Here is a 20,625-nt window from a genome sequence, read left to right as displayed (position 1 = left end):
CTGGAATTTTACCCCCTGGGCAAACGTGACGTCACAAACCAGGGGGTGAAATTCCGGCCGCGAACTTTTGAGTTTCGCGACATCAGCTCGATGGATTAAACGCGGAATTAAACATATATTTTCACGGTTGTGAGTTTAATCAGAACTCATCAAATTATAAAAACCTAGAATGTACGGCCCGGAATTTTACCCCCCGGAATTTTACCCCCGGAATTTTACCCCCCGGAATTTTACCCCCTGACTAGATATAAATTAGCGAGAATGATTAATTATCGTCATTCAGTTTTAATTTAATGGTAAACATTTTATTATTAAGTAGCCTATCTTAATTTATATGTAACATTAACTAATCGAACATGGTTTTAATATTAATTTTGAGATTCGAGTGTCAGGATTCGATCTTTGAAGCCAACTGTTGGTTAATATGCTCAAAATAAAACATCGAATTCTGTTAACTTAGTTGAGATTACAAAATAAATAAATAAAGATAGGCTACTAAATAATGAAATGTTTACAATTAATTAAAAAAAGAAATAAGAAAATCAATCATTCAATTTTTTAAAATCAGCCAGGGGGTAAAATTCCGGGGGGTAAAATTCCGGCCCGTACATCTTCAGTTGCCTAAACGCTAGTTATATGGACAGGGGGTAAAATTCCGGTTTTTATCGCTAATCTAATTAATCACGCTCTGACTATTTTCATTAGACTTCCAAATCCGCGGGGGTAAAATTCCGGCCGCGAACAAACTTTTGGCCACTCAGGTTACTACGTCATAGTGACGTCAGCTTTGCCCAGGGGGTAAAATTCCAGGGGGATAAAATTCCGGCGACCCAAATTTATATTTTGGCATTTAAAATGACTTTAAAGAATATTTTTCGGTTTGTTGTTACTATACAAAGGTCTAAAAAAAGTGTTTTTATTATGTGAATTTGTTAATAGCTAATAATGAACTAGGCATACCCTACAGTGAAGTGATTTTCAAAATTTCAACAAAATAGATATTCATGAAGAAACACTGCATTGATTCAAGAATACAAGTTTTGTTAAGCTTTGCCAAAAAAATGAAATTCATCGCAGTTTTAGGCTAACTTAGTTATCATCTAATAAAAAGTGTGATTAAGAAATAATGCAGCTCAATAATGCTATATGGTGAGTTTTAAGTGAGTAAAAATCTAGTTTGAAACGATGGGCCACAAACCTACCTTTACATTTGAAAAAAAAACTTTGTATACAATATGGTGGATCCAAGATGGTGGCCAAAAATTTGTACCCAGTCAAAATGAAGTACTTACTACTCTACAATATTCTGACGTGGTCTGGAGTTGATATTTTGAAATGTAGGTAAAAGTAGGGGGGGGACTCATTTTAAACTCACCCCGTATATATTTAACATTGATGCTCGGAGTCGGATATAATCACAGATAAATTAACATGTTACAGTCAAATGAAGGAAATTACAACAGTGTTCTCAGTGAAAGGCTTTCAGTTGTTTTGTATTACAATTTCAATTTCAGATATCCAATACTCTTGGAATAGGTTTACAATTTCAGCGGGTCCAATTTAGTTTGGTTATTGTTTAAGCTGAGAACTTGGTCAATTTAAAGTTACCAGGATAAAATTATTTTTCCCTCTTTTAGCATAATTTAAAGAACCTCGTCTAATTGTATGCAGTCCGAATATATCGGATGGATATTGTTTTTTATTGGCCACTGGTCACACATTAAATTGAGAAGTTGATAAACTTTTATGAAACGAAAACGTCTAGTTACACTTTTCAGTTATAATCATTTAATCAATCAAAATACCTTTATATCATTATGTATTCCAATGTATGAAATATGAACCAATGACACAAAAGTTAAGACAGGAGAAAAAAATAATGTCACTAAGAAAAAAATATTTTATGCTATGTCAAATCTTTTTAAGAGAGAAAGTGTAACTTTTTAAAACTCCCATTTATTCTGTTCAATGAATAAACTAAATAGGTGGCAAACAAATTTCTCGGAAATAGTTTGGCTTAAATATCTTTCCAATAAAGATTGTTTCAAAATCACTAAAGACATGTATATCAATTTGAATATCCATTTTACCAGGATAGGAAACTGTAGCACATTTCAAGTTCTATATAAACCAGCTTGTAATGTATATTGATATATTTGTAAAATTCAAACACACACAGACAGAGGTTAGTCATTGTTGACTATTTAAAAGTGGGATCTGTTTGCCTTAACTCAAGGGACAGTAGTGCCTTAGTGCCTACATAGCTAAATTATTTTTAACAGAGTTGTTTTGATACCTGCAGTTACTATAAATTATAAGGTTATCAAGGTGGATGTGAAAAAAAAGAAAAGGTAATGATGGTTTCAAAAAAATAACTTAACTTAAAATCACTTCATACAAACAAAATGTTAATTTATTTCATTTATAACAACAATGGTGAGCAAAAATTGTATTTTGATTTGTACATATATAAAAAAGTATAAAACTCTTACTTTTAAGGGGCCACTTGAGGAGTTGGCTTGGGAAAGGGTTACAGCTGATTTGTAAATTACTCCCGTACTTTCTTACATCCTCATACACTGAAATTACAAAGTAAAATAGTAAATAAAAGAACGTTGTCAGAAACGCTTACAAATACATTAAAAACACACAGCTCTTATAGGTGTATGTTCTTGTCACACCAGAGAACGATAAGTAATTAAGGTCCCGAAATTACAACCTTCTGTGAAATATTAACCCTATGACACCATCCCTGTTATACTTCTAATTTTATAGAAAGTTTTTTCCGATATGCAGTATCAATCACATCAGCCTTTTTTATACATTGAAAAAGTCTTCGACATAAATGCAAGGCAGACGTGCATTTTTTTAAATAACTATTGGTCAAGTAAAATGATATTTTTCCATTTGCTGTTGCACATGCACATACAACCAACCGGTTTTTATAAAAAAAAGAGGCTGAGAATCCCTTGTAAATTGAAAAAGTGTTTATGTCCATTATCTCACTACTTTCATCCTAAAGTAAACTTAACATGTTATGACAGATTTAAAATATTTAACACTTATCTTTAAATTGTGAATACCGTTAAATAGATTATTTCTGAATCATCATGCATATGTAGGGCCTACATCTACATTAAAATTACAAAATATTATTTTTGAAGGCTGACCGGAAAGCAAATCGATCTTAGACAATTTACCCTTTTCAGATGAAGTTTTCGAGACCAGAAATCGATGGTCTCGACAGAAAGATGTCGCAGTCGGGACAGGAAGCTAGTGACATCTACCGACATTCACTTGTGGCACCCTGTAAATTGAATATCCACTTTGTTCATATAACCATATCTGCAGACAACGGTGAGTTCAATCCACACCACCTATATTTTTTTGAAAAGTTGACGAGTTTGATTTAGGTTTGTTCTTGCCCGGTAACGCTTTAATGCGTTGATATTGTGTAGATGTTCAATTCATATTTTAGGATAAATTCTACTCGTTAGTTAATAACACTAATGGACGATAAGTATATATTTATATTTAGTCTGAACTTATAAATAACCTAAAAATAAAGAAATGAACCCGCGGTACTCATCCAGCGTTATTAGACTTGACTTTTTTGTAATTGTCTTCGGCTGATCCATAAAGAAAATAAAATAATTCATCATTATATTTAATAAAAAAATATTAACTAACATTTATTTATCCACCACATCATGGCATTTACTGTATCTAAAATGTCCATGAACTGAACTAATAGGTAGGTACCAATTAAATATGCCCTACTAATATTATAAATGTGAAAGTATGGATGTTTGTGTGTAACTTTGAGATTCTATCTTGTGAAAACTGCTAGACCGATTGAGCTGACATTTTGTAGCTACTTGATAATCTTGAGAAACACATAGGCATATTAAAGATGTGAAAATTCTATAGGGCTACGGTACGTCCCACGGGGCTTCAAAGTTTCCATGTCATTCTTATGATTATTTATATTTAAAAGGAATTGAAGAATTTGACAGCTGTTTCAAACTAAACAAAATGGTTCTATAATATTTAAATAGCATTTAAAAGTTACAAGGTTTACCAACAGGGTGCAGTACTATTTTTTTCATTTTTGACAACAGCTAATTTAAACTAAGCAGTAACAAAAAACTGTGATACACGATGAGAACTGTCACTGTCAAAGTAGGATTGTTCACAATTACCATATGTTTATGTTTTTAATTTAATAAATAATCAGTGACGTAGCCAGGATTTCAAAATAGGGTGGTCGACCGACCGGGGGGTCTGGGGGGTATTCTTTATCCCCCAGGGAAAAGGGGGGTTCCGGGAAAATTTTTAAAAATATAGGCCCTAAAACGGTCTTTTTTAGCTCTGTTGGCGTTGAAAATAATCAACCCCAACATCAATACAGTATGATTATATAATTTTCCATTTAATATAACAAAAAATTCTTTAAGATCAGAAGGGGGTGGGGGTCCGGACCCCCAGGACCTGGGGCTACGTCATTGAAATAATTGTGACATTGTGCGAATGTTTGATAATTTACTTTCTTCTATTGTTTAGAAGCAGTGGTAGAACATTATGGCTATGGTAGATGTGTTATAATAGCATACCATAAATTTAATGAACAAAATTTTCTCAAAACGTGTCCTCTCCCATTGCAAACGCAGAGCATGGGTACAATGTAACTGGAACTGCAATATACATTTTATACTTATACGCCAACCCAGAACGAAGGACGGGTTATTCATTCTGCTAGTGATATATATAAATTACTACTACCATATTACCTATTTGATGTATTACAATCTATTTATTTACGGTAAAACGCAGTTTTTACAATCAATTGCATGCATAAGAATCTGTGGATCATATTAATACTATATACATGTAAGTAACTTTTATATTGTGATATATAGTGCTTTGTAAATGCATGCTAACTTAAACGACCCTTTAACTATTCAAATCGTTCTTATTTTTAAGACGTCTTATTTCATACATGAGGTATACTGACTACATGTATTATTAATCAATGCTACAGTGGAAGCAAAGCTAACAACCTTTAATCCTGTGCGTAAGTCTCAGCTGTTGTCATATTACACAATTGTCAAACACCAGCTGTGGGTGGTGTAACAGTAAACTGAAAACTGTATTCTGTTATTCTGTAACAAATTTGTAAAAATGTCACAAGCCTAACTACTGTCAATCATTAGCCCGAAACCCTATCTTACAAATTTAAGTTGGTGGTTAACCCTAACTTAGTTATGGGGGAACCACAAATTGACGGATACACAAGATTTCAAGACGATGCAATTCTTGACGTTACGGACGCTTTTAGTGCTCATTCAATCAGTAAGTTGTTACTTCAAGTAATGTTTACTATTGCAAAGCAAAGCCCCCAGTAGATCCTAGGTCTCCACACTTTCTAATGTCTAATCAATTATTTACACTTCAAAACTAGACTAGTAAGCTTAGATCTGGTATAGGTAGGTTTCATGAAGTTTTTGGTGACTTAGAAATACAGACCAGTATAAATTGTTTGAGAATATGCTGGGTAGGTACAGCCTATAGCCTATGTTTATTGTTGTTAACCGTATAGGCCTAGGCTAACTTACACTATTTTCTATTTTATTTCTCCAATTTAACAGATTTTTTTGTTTTGTTTTTTCTAAAATGTATTTCTATCACTGAATGAGAAGCCCCCGTGTCGTGGTCTGTCCCTTACATTTTGTTGACAAAGCCGGCAATCCCGTTGGCCATAAATTTAGCACACAATTCCAATTGCTTAGCTAAGTTATTACAATTGATTTTAATTTTATATTATAGTTTAGGTTAACCCAGGTTTCAGCTTAGCGGGGTGTGGTTAAGAGTGGCTTTACAATACTCACGTTTTCCGATTCAAAAATAGAACCATCTTTCACAGCACAAGCTAACTTATAGGTAAGAAACAGCTTTTAGCGGTCAAGTTATTGGTAGGAAGTAAACGGACAAATTGTTACGTGCATTTGTGATCAACCAGTTCTAGTTTATTGTTGTATTTGAACATTTTTTTGTGTTTCATGAACACTACTGTATTTGCTATCCTGAATTCACGCAATGCAGACATAGTAAAAGCCAATTATGCCAACAATAGACTAGACTCGTGGGAGCGCTGTATCATTCATCTAGGTGAAGGTGGCATGATGGATTTTGTTACCTGTAAAATTAGTTATTCATGCCACAGAATTTGATCCAATAGTGTGTGATTTATTAAACTTAAGGTTCCCTTACTAAATTGTAATAAAGTTCCAAAAACTGCATAGCTAGCTCTGAATAATAAAGTGTTTTCTGCTAACATTTCAGATTACATGGTTAATATCAAAGCTCAATAGATCCCATAACTTTGAATGATCAAGTTACCATATGAAACCTTGTAAAGATAATATAATAAGTTTTTGAGGGGTTAGAAACTTTTCATTCATTGAATATATCAATTTAGCCTATGGTTTGATCCATCAATATTTAAATGCACTAAAAATTATACTCCTTTAGGGGCTCTGGGGCTCATGCATAGTTTTTCAGTTCCTAAATAGGTAATTTGCATTTACGGCAGGCTCATTTGGTATCCACACAGTGAAACGAGATGTAGGGCCTAGCTGCAAATCTGTCTTGTAAACAGTTAAGTTATTCTGATCACACATTATAGTGCCAGTAAATCTTTTTGTATACCTACAGTAGGCCTACTACCGGTATCCAATTTATTGTATTATTTTTATTTTATTTGGGGAATTAAGACATAACCTGTGCTTTGGGTAGCCAATATAATGCAGGTCTATGTGTGTATCGTGACTTCCTACCTGAAATAAACTAATATAAAGATTAAAATACCTGTTGTTGCCTTATGGTCCAAGTTTCATCTTTAATGGATTATGCACATTTCCGCTGTTCATCCATCAACAGATCGTTGTATGGGAAGCTTGCCCGAAGGGTGTGTCAAAAGTTTGTATCAAAACACATAGGTAATCATGTAGTACCAGTATGTAACATAAATAAATGATCGACGATATAACATATTTACAAATAGGCCTAGGCCTATTCACTTGCGACGTTTGCACGGGACGATAAGGCAACAGCACGGTTCCAAGCGCAAACCTGTAGACTAAGCAAATTTCCATTTACCTGGCTGTATTTCCACTAAAATATGCCCTTAAAATTTTCAGATTTATTTCCTGTATAAATAACATAACTTTTAATGAGTAACTTACTGGTTTCTGCAACAGGGAGGATTTGTGTGTTTTTATTGATAGCTTAGAATGAAAACAAATTTGCCAAATTTCACTAAAATATATTCATAAACAAGCTAGGCTAACTTTAGGGTCAAAAATGGGAAAATCATATTTCCCTGCCCCATAAAACCCCTTAATAAACCCCCGTTCCCATAGTCCAATCATGCTGGTTAGTGAATTCCTTTAAATAAATTGTAGGTTTACACATTTATACCAAATTTCATCAAAATCGGATCATTTTTGCTCGAGTGATTGTGCTAACGGACACATTTATGAATTCAAACAAATGGTTTTTTTGCCTCCGGGGACGTCAAAACGAAAAAGTAAATTGGTCCGGGATCCAGGTCTTGTCATGAGACCTAAGGCAATAGCTTATTTGTTTTGTCAATGATATGTTATGTTTCCTCACACCAAATTAAGATTGATTAATTGATTTCCTGTTTGGGAAATTTGCGAAAATGAAGAAATAAGCTGTCTTAAGTCACAAAATCACACATCGCATAATAGTCACTCATGGTCTTGATTGGATGCTGTTGTGATAATGATGCATATTAAAATCTCGTCAGGTACTTAGTGCTCAATGACTTAAAGTTAGGTTCGGCTGTTCTTGAAAATCTAGCCACTTTCACATCTCTACAGCATTACCAACAACCTCCAGCAAAAGATAATATTTTGGCGCCCCGTCTCTTGGTCTCAGCCTCTACTCTCTACAAGCCATTTGGCCAGAGATATTCTAGATTTTGCTGCCAACGTTTACAACTAATAGTATATAACTTTGTTCCGCTATAGTATGTAATGTAATTAAATATAAATTTTTATATATAAAACCGAGCACGATAACTTAATGGTATCGGAGTGATATGCCTGACATAGCTGGCCCGAGACCAGCCGTCTGCAATTAACTTGCAACCACCAATAGACCCTCACGAAGCTTAGATCACAATAGACCAGTAGTTCTATGATAGCAGAAGACAAAAGAATACTACGGTATGTCAGGTTATTGCTGAACCCTCTTATTAACTCCTAATATAAAAAGTGTTTGTTACAGCTGTCAATTATTCAGTATAATTTACCATTTTTCAGTAGCCTAAGTTGTCTGTCAACAGTTGGAGTTCCGCAGTATGCGTTTCATGTCAATTACGACACATCTTCAGCTGCATCGTAGGTCTACAACCTTTGTGCCGTACCGTCGTCTGTTATTCTTTTAAAAAATGTTGTGATTCGGCCGAGTTCGTCAATGTCATAAACTGTGTATGTAAATAACTTGTGTCCGTTGTCTTGTCCGTTTTTGTAATTGTGTTGTTTGTTTTATTTATTGAAGATGTGTCGTAATTGACATTAATCGCGTACTGCGGAACTCCAACTGTTGACACCTTAGGCTACCGAATAAAGGTAAATTATACTGAATAATAAAAAGTGTGTTTTTCCAAACTACACTGCATACTGGGAAAATAACTATTTTAATATCATTTGGGACACACAATTGAATATATTTAATCATTTATTCTTGTAAAAAAAATAAAACACTGTAGCATATCAACTGCTTTTGAATTCCTTTCAATAAGTAAGCTCATGATGTTGTATCTAACCGTTTATTAGTGTCTGTTTTGGTTCACTGTTGCAAGGATATTTGGTAGACTTGGTTCAAAGCTTTGTTACACTTGTGTAAATGTTTAGTCATCACCTAAGCGATAACACTTTGATAAGATTTTCATTCTTTGTTTGAATTTCCCTGTGCAGATAGTGGCCTATCATGTTTTTTATACTTTGGGGATAAGAAAAGTAATGAGGATTTTTCATAAATTAAACTACAAGTATAAAATTTAAAAAAATTATAAATTGTTTGTCTCTAGCATCGGCAATGTTAAAAATGTAGAATACAATGTTTTCTTTCTATTGTCAGAGCTGAACTGAATTATCTTACAAAACATGTTCCTGCTTTAATTTAGTGGGAGGTTGTAACAATAACAAACATTTGTTTTCTCAAGGATTCATCTACATTTGTATGTAACATGTACCGTAATGATATCAGCTAGGAAATGAATATATGTTCTAAACTGTCCACAGTCACTGTGTGGATCTGTGTTGTTAGATTTGATATTGATGCTTCAAAAATATTTGGCAATCATAAGACCTGGTTATAAAAATAACAACAATAAATAACAATTAAATATTATCCAACTTAAGAAAGCCACAAGAAAAGGGAAATTTTGCTTCCATTTATTAATGTTCTTTCATTTTAAATGTACCACTCGTATACTGTACATCTGAAGGTAGGCTTAACAAAAGAAATATCTTGAAAGAAAATTTAAATAACTTTTAACTTAACTAAAAATATAAAATGATAAAAAACTACAGTTAAATAGCTTTAAAATACCTACATCTCTTTTTCGTCAGTATAAAATACTTGTGATTTTATGATTCTATAACAAAAAATAAATAAATTTATTAGTCATCTGGCACAAAATCTTAAAACCAAACTAAGTTATCGGACCAGAACTTAACTTATCTCGCTGTGTAATAATGACGTAGTAGGCATCCAACTGTTTCTAAGTTTATGAACGCTTCTTCTGTATTCCTAATCTCCATAGCCTACTAGTTTATTTTTCCTAGCAACTACAAGCTGTAAACAGAGTGTGAACTCAATAGAATGGTGATCAGAAACTCAATAATTTTACACAAAATCAACAGTTCACACTGTGGATATATTCACTATATTTCTACTTGTAAAGGTAAATTTAGGTGATATTTATTTTTAATGTTGTAAATCGAGATATTTCAGCAAATTTTGTGTTATGGAACGAGAAAGAAAATAATATTTTAGTTTTCTTGGGTATTATTTGATTTTATATAGCAAGCTATTAATTAGCATTAACCTTTATCATGCTGATGAAAAAAGAAGAGATTTCATTAGCGTCTTAATATCCATCTTTAGCATCATTAACATCTTATACATTAACATATAATCATTAACATCATAATATTTTATACTACATCTAGTAATCAATCATGAAATTTAAATTCTATCTTTTAGGATAAAAATCAAAGGCTTGTACTTTAAATAATGCCTAATTGTTATTTTTATTTTCTTTGTCTTATCAATCAATCAATCAAAATAACTTTATTCATATTGCACATTTTGTACAGAATGGAGTAAGTTATAAAAACACAATATTAAACTTAAGTAAGACTACTTACAGAGAATATTGTTACTATAAAAAAACCAAATTTCAGGAAGTTGGAAAAATCTTCTAATTTATACAAGCGTCTGTTGTTGAGAAATATTTTCAAAAGTTTTTTAAATTAATTAAAATTAGTTATATTTTTTAAATTGTCAGGCAAGCTATTGAAATATTTAACACCGCTATAAGATGGGATTTTTTCGTAAACCGATAAATTGTGTCTTTTGAATGCCAATTCATTACCTTTTCTGGTTGAATACCGTACATATGAAAAGAGTTGAATTTTGGCAATCTTTCATGGTTTGATTTAATATAAAGGGCTATTTGATAAATGTATAAGCTAAAAACAGTCATAATTCCTATTTCTTTAAAGTGCTCTTTTGCAGATTCTTTTGATTTTAGTTTTAGCATGATGTGAATTGCTTTTTCCAGAATGCTGTTTAGGTTAAAATTTGATGTGCCCCCATAAAGACACAACCCAAAAGAAATGTGTGATTCAATCAGGGAATCATATCATATTTTTAAGGTTTTTAAACTACTAAATTTTGACATCTGTCTTAATGCATGTATGCCTGAGTTGTCTTAGTCTGATTTGTTATTTTTGATATTTAATTTGGTTTTTATTTTACTATTTTATAAAGACAATAAGTTGTTCTGAAAAACAGCATGTAGGCTACTTAGAAACGCTAGATCAATAGGCATTTTATTTATTTATAAACAGATTTTTCCTACCACAACCTTTTATTGTGTGTGGGTTTGCTTGTTAATTGCCAACTGTTATCTACCGAGCCGATGGGTAAAAACCGTTATTACAACAATTAGTGCCGCTTGAAAACTTAGAATGCAGGGAATTAATGAAACATTAATTAACCATCAGCATCTTTCATAAATGACACAGTACAATTAAGAAACAAATCAATCTTGCCAATGTTTACTAACTTTAAAAAATATTTTAATTAAACTGATCAGATGTAAAATGGTTACTAAGATATACAGGGTGTCTCAGACCACCCGGCCGGCTTGTATAGCTCCAATATGAAAGCAAATGGAAACCTAATTGCAACTGGAACCCCCTATTTTGACCCCAAGGAATTCAGCTAAATTATTTTCAACCCCAAAAAAGCACCCCAAAGGGCAGATTTTGGGGGGTGGGGGTGGTTTTTGGGAAATTTTCAAATGTAAAGGGGGGTCGTGTTATACCTCTTTTTAAAGGTCCTTTAGTCCTGAGTAGTTTAGTGGAAAAATATTTAAATTATCTTCATCCCTATTTACAGGGTGTTCAAAAACGTACAAAAAATAGACCTCTGAACTACTTTTCACTGTAAAGAGGTGGAATTTTGTGGGGGGTTCAAATTTTGATAACACTTTAATTAATAAATGAGCTTTCAAAAACTCTGGTTTCAACCCTTTTGCTATCTTTTTACTTATGTTACGCATTTTCAAACTTTTTGAAGTTTCAAAAGCTGTTATCTCAAAAATTTCAAATGGCAACATGGGTTTCATTACAAACCCCATTGTAGCCCTTGAAATTTGCTATAATTTTTGTATTTAATGTTTTTTGGTATCTTCATTGGTTAAAGAGATATAACGAAATTAGTGTATTTTAATGTTTTATTAAATGGTATTCAAAGTGTTTGCTGTTGTAAATGTACACTTCTAGGTCTCAATTAAAACTAATTATGTTAAAAAATTAAAATACTACCCAGATTGTTAAACTTGGAGGATTAATAAAGGGAAAAACACAACTGCAAATATTCTTAGTTATTTTACAATTACAAAGTTCTAATAGTGCTTTGAATGAATACTGTCTATAAATGCTACTGGTAAATAAAAAAAATCATCATGAAATCAATGAGCGTGTGCATGAAACTGGTCACGTTTGATTAGATAAATCAAATTATAAGGAACTTACTGGACCTGTACGAGAGGTGAATGCACCTGCGGTAGTAAAACAGCAATACAGTACCATAATAATGGAGAAGAAGTGCTACATGCATAACAAAGTTGGGGTTTGCATGGAACAAAATGGAAGGCAATTTAAGCATTTGTAGAAGTCCATCAGTATGTAGGCTATTAATGCTGATTCAAACAAATTATTCATTCAAAGAACTATTAGAGCCATGGAATTGTAAAATAACTAAGAACATTTGCAGTTGTGTTCTTTCCTTTATCAATCTTCCAAGATCAACAATCTGAGTACTATTTTATTTTTTTTAGACAAGATTTGTTTTAATTGAGACCTAGAGGTGTACATTTGCCAAAGTAAACACTTTGAATACCATTTAATAAACCATTAAAATACACTAATTTCGTTATATCTCTTTAACCAATGAAGATACCAAAAAACATTAAATACAAAAATTATAGCAAATTTTAAGGGCTACCATGTGGTTTGTAATTAAACCCATGTTGCCATTTGAAATTTTTGAGATAACAGCTTTTGAAACTTCAAAAAGTTTGAAAATGCGTAACATAAGTAAAAAGATAGCAAAAGGGTTGAAACTAGAGTTTTTTGAAAGCTCATTTAGCAATTAAAGTGTTATCAAAATTTGAACCCCCCACAAAATTCCACTTCTTTACAGTGAAAAGTAGTTCAAAGGGCTATTTTTTGTACGTTTTTGAACACCCTGTAAATAGGGATGAAGATAATTTAAATCTTTTTCCACTAAACTACTCAGGACTAAAGGACCTTTAAAAAGAGGTATAACACGACCCCCCTTTACATTTGAAAATTTCCCAAAAACCACCCCCACCCCCCAAAATCTGCCCTTTGGGGTGCTTTTTTGGGGTTGAAAATAATTTAGCTGAATTCCTTGGGGTCAAAATAGGGGGTTCCAGTTGCAATTAGGTTTCCATTTGCTTTCATATTGGAGCTATACAAGCCGGCCGGGTGGTCTGAGACACCCTGTATTTCTTGACAATTTAATATGTTAATAGGCTAACTCTGAAGTTTTACGTATAGTAAGTTTCTGGTATATTTATGTAAACCTTGACTATACCGTATCAGGAATAGCTTATTAGCAAGCAACGTGTTTATCCTAAAACATTTTTCCTTAGATCGTAGTGTTCCAACACAAGACTACCCCAATGAGATAGGCAGCCAGAGTAACCTAACTAGACCTGACAACAATGGCGTGGAGTTGACGAGTCCAGCTGACAGTTTCTACGATGTGGACCAACACTGGGAGATGAACTACCATGAGGCTGCTATATTTCTAGAGGTAATAACTACAGAGGATATGTTCTAGCCAGAGTAAATCTGTGTGAAGAAAATACAATACCTTTAGAGTTTGCGGGTGTTAAAGATTACAAGTGTCTGTGAAGATCACAGGTTTCTGTAGAGATTGCAGATGTCTATTGGGATCGCAGGTGTCTATAGAGATTACGGATGTCTATTGGGATTGCAGGTGTCTATAGAGATTAGGGATGTCTATTGGGATTGCAGGTGTCTATTGGGATCGCAGGTGTCTATAGAGATTACGGATGTCTATTGGGATTGCAGGTGTCTATAGAGATTAGGGATGTCTATTGGGATTGCAGGTGTCTATAGAGATTATGGATGTCTATTGAGATTGCAGGTGTCTATAGAGATTACAGATGTCTATTGGGATTGCAGGTGTCTATAGATATTATGGATGTCTATTGGGATTTCAGGTGTCTATAAAGATTGTGGATGTCTATTGGGATTGCAGGTGTCTATAGAGATTACAGATGTCTATTGGGATTGCAGGTGTCTATAGAGATTACAGATGGCTATTGGGATTGCAGGTGTCTATAGAGATTACGGATGTCTATTGGGGTTGCAGGTGTCTATAGAGATTACGGATGTCTATTGGGATTGCAGGTGTCTATAGATATTATGGATGTCTATTGGGATTTCAGGTGTCTATAAAGATTGTGGATGTCTATTGGGATTGCAGGTGTCTATAGAGATTACAGATGTCTATTGGGATTGCAGGTGTCTATAGAGATTACAGATGGCTATTGGGGTTGCAGGTGTCTATAGAGATTACGGATGTCTATTGGGATCGCAGGTTTCTATAGAGATTACGGATGCCTGCAGAGATTACTGTTGTCTATAGGGATCGCAGGTGTCTATGGAGATTACAGATGTCTATTGGGATTGCAGGTTAAACTAAATTAAGTGAACTCTACACCAATTGACCTTCCAAATAGTTTTCTAAACCCACATTTAGTTTTATGTTTTCTTTGTAATTTTACTATCCCCATCTCGAGATAAACTCACCATATTCTGAACTGGTTATGTCATTGAAACCTTTGCACCAACCAATATTAATGGGCACAGGAGGCTTGTGAGCGCATAATGGTAAATGGTAATGAATGGTTCATGAATGATCTTGATTTAAGGAAGGTTAAGAGAGATACATCTCCTGCACTTGATGACAATTTGGGTATTTTTGTCAAGTTAGAGAGTGGCTGTTTGATTTTATACAAAATCAATGGTTGATTAAGCTTGCATCCAATTAAAAATAATTACAATACACTTTCTATCATCTTTGTCATTGTTGATGGAATTTGAAATACATTTTTTTTGCCACTTTAATTACATCAGCATTGCTTTTTCCGTATCATGATTTTAATTTTTTTTATTTTACTAGGTTAATGTTGAATAAGTTGCATTTAAGATTAACTTTTACGTAAAATGGTCTGATACTGATTATCTTATTTTATGTATAATCTGGCTCTAATAACAATACTAACATTTACCTTGAAAGGTATTATAATTATATGTTTAGTTCATCTGAAAATGACAAGTATAAGTAATTAACTGAAAAATATGCATAACGAAATAAAATAAAGAGGAAACTGTCTGGTGATATATTTGTGTTTCTGAAAGAGTTTCTTTGAATTTGCACAAAATAACTTTGGCAATTTAAAATTTCTAACTGGGTATAAGAATTTTGCCTTGAAAAATTTGAGTAAATGTGTTGTAATTTGATGGTGTGTATTTCATTACATTTTCGCCTGTTTCATCATTGCTTTCAGACTAATTACCAATACAGAAATACAACTGATTGATCCTACCTCAGTTTCAAGAATTGAGAACCTTTTGTTTTAGTCTATTTTTCAAAAATATAAAAGGCTCACAACAAATGTACAAAAGTACATGATACTAATTTCAGGAAGGGAAGAACAACGAGAAGTTTGACTCCCACCCTAGAGAGCCGGATGCGTTGCCAGCCTATCTACTGGTTCACAACCGATGGTACTACGGACTAGACCTGACCACTTCCATGCTGCTACTCGCCTTAGCCTTGGTGGAGGACCCTGCGGTGCCACTGTTCAGGGTAACATCATACTCAGTATAACCAAAATAGGTACTTTGGTATTATAAATCAATAAATCAACTTCCACATAAGATTTAAATAACAAAATCTGCCTAACCTAACCACCTTAGATTAGGTTAGGTTATGTTATAATTATTAGGTGTAGCCGTTAGTTTTGGTTGTTTTGTTATAAGACCAAAGTACTCAAAAAATATTAGCAATAGTGATAATTGTATGATTCTAGTTGGTATGCAACCATTTTGTTGTGTATCCAAAATAGAGGCTTTTATAGACACTAAATTGCAATTAGAAATGTTGTAACTTGTATATGACAGATATATCTATATGAAGACTGGTTGAAAATAATTTGTTATTCTAGTTAGTTTATTATTTTTTATTTTTACATGTTCTCTTACGTACATATTTTATGTCTTTCAGCCATGTGCCGGGCATGATTCTGTGATCACAAATGTGTAGATTCTAATCACCCAATACTTTGGTATTTATCAACTCTAAACAATATTTTATTTTATTTTACTTATGAGACAGAGTGATCAACCACTATTAAAAACCAACAACTTACTTAACTGCACTTCTTATCCCAAATTCAAAAACAGGCCCAAGATATGTTTTGACGGGTCGTGATGAGTTTACTGATGTATATGTTAGAGTTAATGTGATTGTGATTAATACTAATACCCTGAGCAAAAAGTCACGAGACTATGATTAATTTACAAACACATTCCCGAAACACTGGGCTATCTTGTTGTAGGCTTGGGTATTTTCATTGACAAATACAATGTGTATTTTGGCAAGACAAATCCATTAACTTGACACATTAAAAGACGGTGATATCTATAATTATTTAGTTTTATCCTGAAATGACACCATAGGTGAAACAATACTATTATTCTTGTCACCTCATATTACTTCGTCGTCAAGGATGTGTAAGCTGGGTGGCTGTTACTAGGAAGACACAATCAGTATTATTTCATTCGTTCATTATATCAGTTCAGATGACGTTACAAAAATAATTGTATTCTCGGTGATCTATTGGCAAGGTAACATTATTTTGTCATCCATGCTGTTAATAGGTAGACGGGATTAGACATAGTTGTTTCATTCGTTTGTTAAAACATTTCAGATAACATTACTAAATAATAGGATATTCTCAGTAATCTATAAATAACATCCACCTCTAGTTACTACTCCACTGTATCAGGTTTTATTGTATCGTTTTATTTACAGTTGCCAGTCGGAGTTCACGGGATGATAGAATTGATAGCATTGGCTGTGATTGGAGCTGAGGTGACACTGAAACTAAGATGGATTGGTTGGGGAGCTCTTCTCAAACATAAACGCACCATGCTCAAGGTAACGTATAGGGTGTTGCACTAGTACCGTACAATGAAATCAAAACGCAAAATAGAGTTTGTTGTAATCTATTTCATCCACTTCATCCAATTTATTCACTTAATGAGATTACATTCAATGTAAATTTTTAAGCTATTCACATAGATTTAGTTAATTAATTTCATGTAGCCGATTAGCAAGTAGTAAGACTTGACAAGTAGCAAGTAGTAAATGACTTGATAAGAAGTAGTAAGTATTGACTGTTTCTATTTCTGTGAAATATAGATCAATGGAATACACTCTTGACTCTTGTTTGAAATTAGTGATTTTCTGAAATAGTGGTAGTCCTTTTAATCAATCAAGGTTTAATTTGTGAATTTTCAAGTTACAAATCAAAGGATACCACTCATCAAGTATGTCAGGTAACATTATTGAATGCAGGCCGAAACAAAGAACAGAGAATTGTCTATGCAAAATGCTATTAGTACTTCTGTTTGTTAAGTTGACGTGATCTGTGATAAGCACTTAGGATGTGTGTTGTTTCAGTGCATCACTTTGGCAATAATGTTCGTGGAGGCAGTCACAGTTCTCGTTCGTCAGTCTTCACATTTCCGAGTGACTCGAGCGCTGCGGCCAATATTCCTAGTGGATACTCGACATCTCGGAGGCGTTCGTCGATGCATTCGTCAAATCCTACAATCCATGCCTCCGATCTTCGACATGCTCGCTCTCATATTCTTCTTTGTCTCTATTTACGCCATCCTCGGCTATTATCTGTTCTCCAACATGCCCAACCATTCTTACTTCGAGTCGTTGTTTGACAGTTTCGTCAGTATGTTTGTTCTTCTCACCACAGCAAAGTAAGTCATCATGATAGCTAACGTTGATTTTAACACTTTTATCTGTAGCTTTCTTGAAAGTTATTTTCACCATTTCTTGATACTACCAAGTCTTTGTTTGCTGGTTGCAGTTTCCCTGATGTTATGATGCCAGCGTATGCCGTGTCTAAGTGGTATTCTCTTTTCTTCATCTCTTACCTCTGCATCTGCCTTTACGTTTTGATGAACCTGGTAAGTCGTAAACAGCTGCTCTTTATACTTGATAGTTTGATCGTTGATTGTTACGACGACATAGTTAGTCTCCTCATGTTTTAACAAACAGCTACTTGTCATATATTTTACTGTTACAAAAATTGTTTACAGTGTTTTTTTTTATTATTTTTCATGCTACCTGGCCTCACCACAGCTGGTTTAGGTCAGATAATCAAGAAACAATAACACTTTTGATCATGTTCAAGAAGGCCTTAATTTATAAACGACTGTACTTTATAGAAAATGTTAAATAAAATTAAATTTTTTTCCCAAACAATGGTTTCTATAATTTTAAAAACTTTTACAAGCCTATTTGGCTGATGTTACTGATTTTAACCATACCGGTTAAAGTTGAACTTTTTGGTGTTTTGCAATGATATGCTATTCTTGTAGTGAACTGTAACCTAACACTTGCGGTACAACTTGCGTCTCTTGCAGATGCTTGCTGTGGTTTACGAAACTTTCACCAACATAGAGAGGGAGAAGTTCAGAAAGCTCCTTCTACACAAGAGACAAGCATGCCAACATGCTTTCTGTCTTCTCACCACCAAACACAACCCGACGAAAATGAGGTTCCGCCAGTTTGAGGGACTTATGCGATACTTTGCTCCGAGGAAAAGTAAGTCTTTCCCAGAAGTTAATTTAATCATTCATATTTAAAGTATTTAAACTAAACTCGATATTATCAAATTACGTAGGTTATGAATACTTTTTTACCATTGAGTGGTTAATATCAATTAAATATTGGGCGAAGGTGAATTTTTGGTTTAGTCTTGACTTTTAGGTAAGGTTTGTGTTCCATTAATAAATTCATGATTACAACATTGAAAACTTGTCCTAAAACCTCACAATTATACTGTACCATTTGGAGTTGATGGACGGTGAATAGAATCCTTACATTACTTGCAGCTCAAGGACCAAACCACCCTGTGTGGTTGTGAAACTAGCACTTACTGATAACTGATCCATAAGATGAATATGTGTTCACACAGTTCACCATTATCTCTACTTTAGTTTAGTTACAACTACATTTGCAGGTATCCGAGACATCTTGTTGATGTTCAAACAGCTCAATACCAGCAACTCCGGAGCAATCACTCTAGATGAGTTCTGTAGTGTCTATGACGCAGTCTCCATAGACTGGGAGGTTCAGTACGCCAACATTCCCTGGTTCCACTCCGCGTGGATGCCTCTACAGAGGTTCTGCCAACTCATGCACAACGTTGTCATGTGGACACACTTTGAAACTATTGTTTGTATGTTTCATTCTTTACTAACTTTCCTCTTTTAACCTTTAATTTCTCTGTCCATATGAGTCAAGTCTGTGCTTCAAGCTAAACCAGGGTTAGCCAGTGCAGACAGGAACGAACTAGGCACAAACCCATAATGTGCTACCAATTCACCAAAAATGTCCTTTAGGGGTTTATCATGTTTTATCATTTGGATTCAATTTGTTGTAGTTTCTAATGTTCTTTCTAATGTTTTTGGAAGCAATTCAATAGATTATTCAGTTATTTTTATTGCTTTCCTATTTGTATTTGTTTTTAAATAATAGATTTCATTGGATTTAACCCTTTGAGGTCGAATTTTTTTTTTCATTTTTCGGCAAGTATAGGTCGCCATTCGAGCAGTCAAGAAATATATTTATTGATCAGTTTTACGTTTTATTTCCAGGCGCAATTGTGGTATTCAATGGGATGTCTATGGTGTACAGAGGCCTAGACACATATACAGACTTGGAGTCGGCTGCCAGAATGTTTCTAGCTTCATGGGATGCTCTCTTCTTCCTATTTTGTAAGATATAAACTATAACTACTTTTTCCTAATGATGTATTGATTGAACAAACATTAAAAAAAAATCTGTAGCTAGACAAAATCAAATCTAATAATAATCTTGTTTTTCATATTCTTGCAATGATCCGTCTACTATATACTTTAATATTATTCCTGGCACCTGTAAATACAGGCTTTAACCAGCACAGTTACAACTCAACCAATAAAATGTAAGATTATTATTAAATCAAATCTCTGGCTGAAATAGTCATACCTTTATTTTGACCAGATAACCCAGTCTACAAAAAGATTGCCCAGAGTTCCCGATTGTACATTTGTTTACATGTTAAGGTTTTTGGCTCAGAATACTAATTAGAAAAAATCCAACAAATATCAGATAACTCCAAGAGGTTTATTATCATCGCCGCTCTAGATATATGTTTGGGCCTAGTTTTGAATTTAGAAAAAATGCATTGGTATCAAATAATTAATTATTTGGTTAATATAACGAATGGCCAACAAAGTACAATGAAATAGGCCCTAAACTCTTATTTGGAATCAGTATTTGCCTTTAAAATTTTTCAGTTCTTTTTCGGACATCCTGTAAAAACATTCGTAAAATAAGATAAAGATAACAGTCACGTAAAAACATTGCTTATTCTTTCTATTTTTT

General features: G+C 33.6%; 1 protein-coding gene across 2 annotated transcripts in view; it reads left to right on the top strand.

Annotated features, from left to right (window-relative positions):
* Window positions 1-5,153: 5,153 nt before the first annotated feature.
* The window catches only part of LOC128997861 (two pore calcium channel protein 1-like), a 28,506-nt gene continuing 13,034 nt past the window's right edge, over window positions 5,154-20,625 (top strand). The window contains exons 1-9 of one of the 2 annotated variants that reach the window (XM_054423630.1): window positions 5,154-5,352; window positions 13,505-13,668; window positions 15,592-15,756; window positions 16,984-17,109; window positions 17,635-17,948; window positions 18,059-18,158; window positions 18,618-18,798; window positions 19,217-19,435; window positions 19,854-19,973. In XM_054423630.1, coding sequence (XP_054279605.1) covers window positions 5,265-5,352; window positions 13,505-13,668; window positions 15,592-15,756; window positions 16,984-17,109; window positions 17,635-17,948; window positions 18,059-18,158; window positions 18,618-18,798; window positions 19,217-19,435; window positions 19,854-19,973 — 1,477 coding nt within the window. In that variant the 5' untranslated portion in view covers window positions 5,154-5,264. Of the gene's footprint in view, window positions 5,353-5,864; window positions 5,941-13,504; window positions 13,669-15,591; window positions 15,757-16,983; window positions 17,110-17,634; window positions 17,949-18,058; window positions 18,159-18,617; window positions 18,799-19,216; window positions 19,436-19,853; window positions 19,974-20,625 lie in introns of those variants that run through there. The other variant, XM_054423631.1, reaches the window with a different exon arrangement.

Source organism: Macrosteles quadrilineatus, unplaced genomic scaffold (assembly GCF_028750875.1).
Source record: "Macrosteles quadrilineatus isolate MER2022 unplaced genomic scaffold, UCM_ALF_1.0 Scaffold_7__1_contigs__length_78375512, whole genome shotgun sequence".
Classification (NCBI taxonomy): Eukaryota; Metazoa; Arthropoda; class Insecta; order Hemiptera; family Cicadellidae; genus Macrosteles; species Macrosteles quadrilineatus.
Note: the sequence above shows the minus strand (reverse complement) of the source record. Positions and strands in the feature narration are given on the sequence as shown.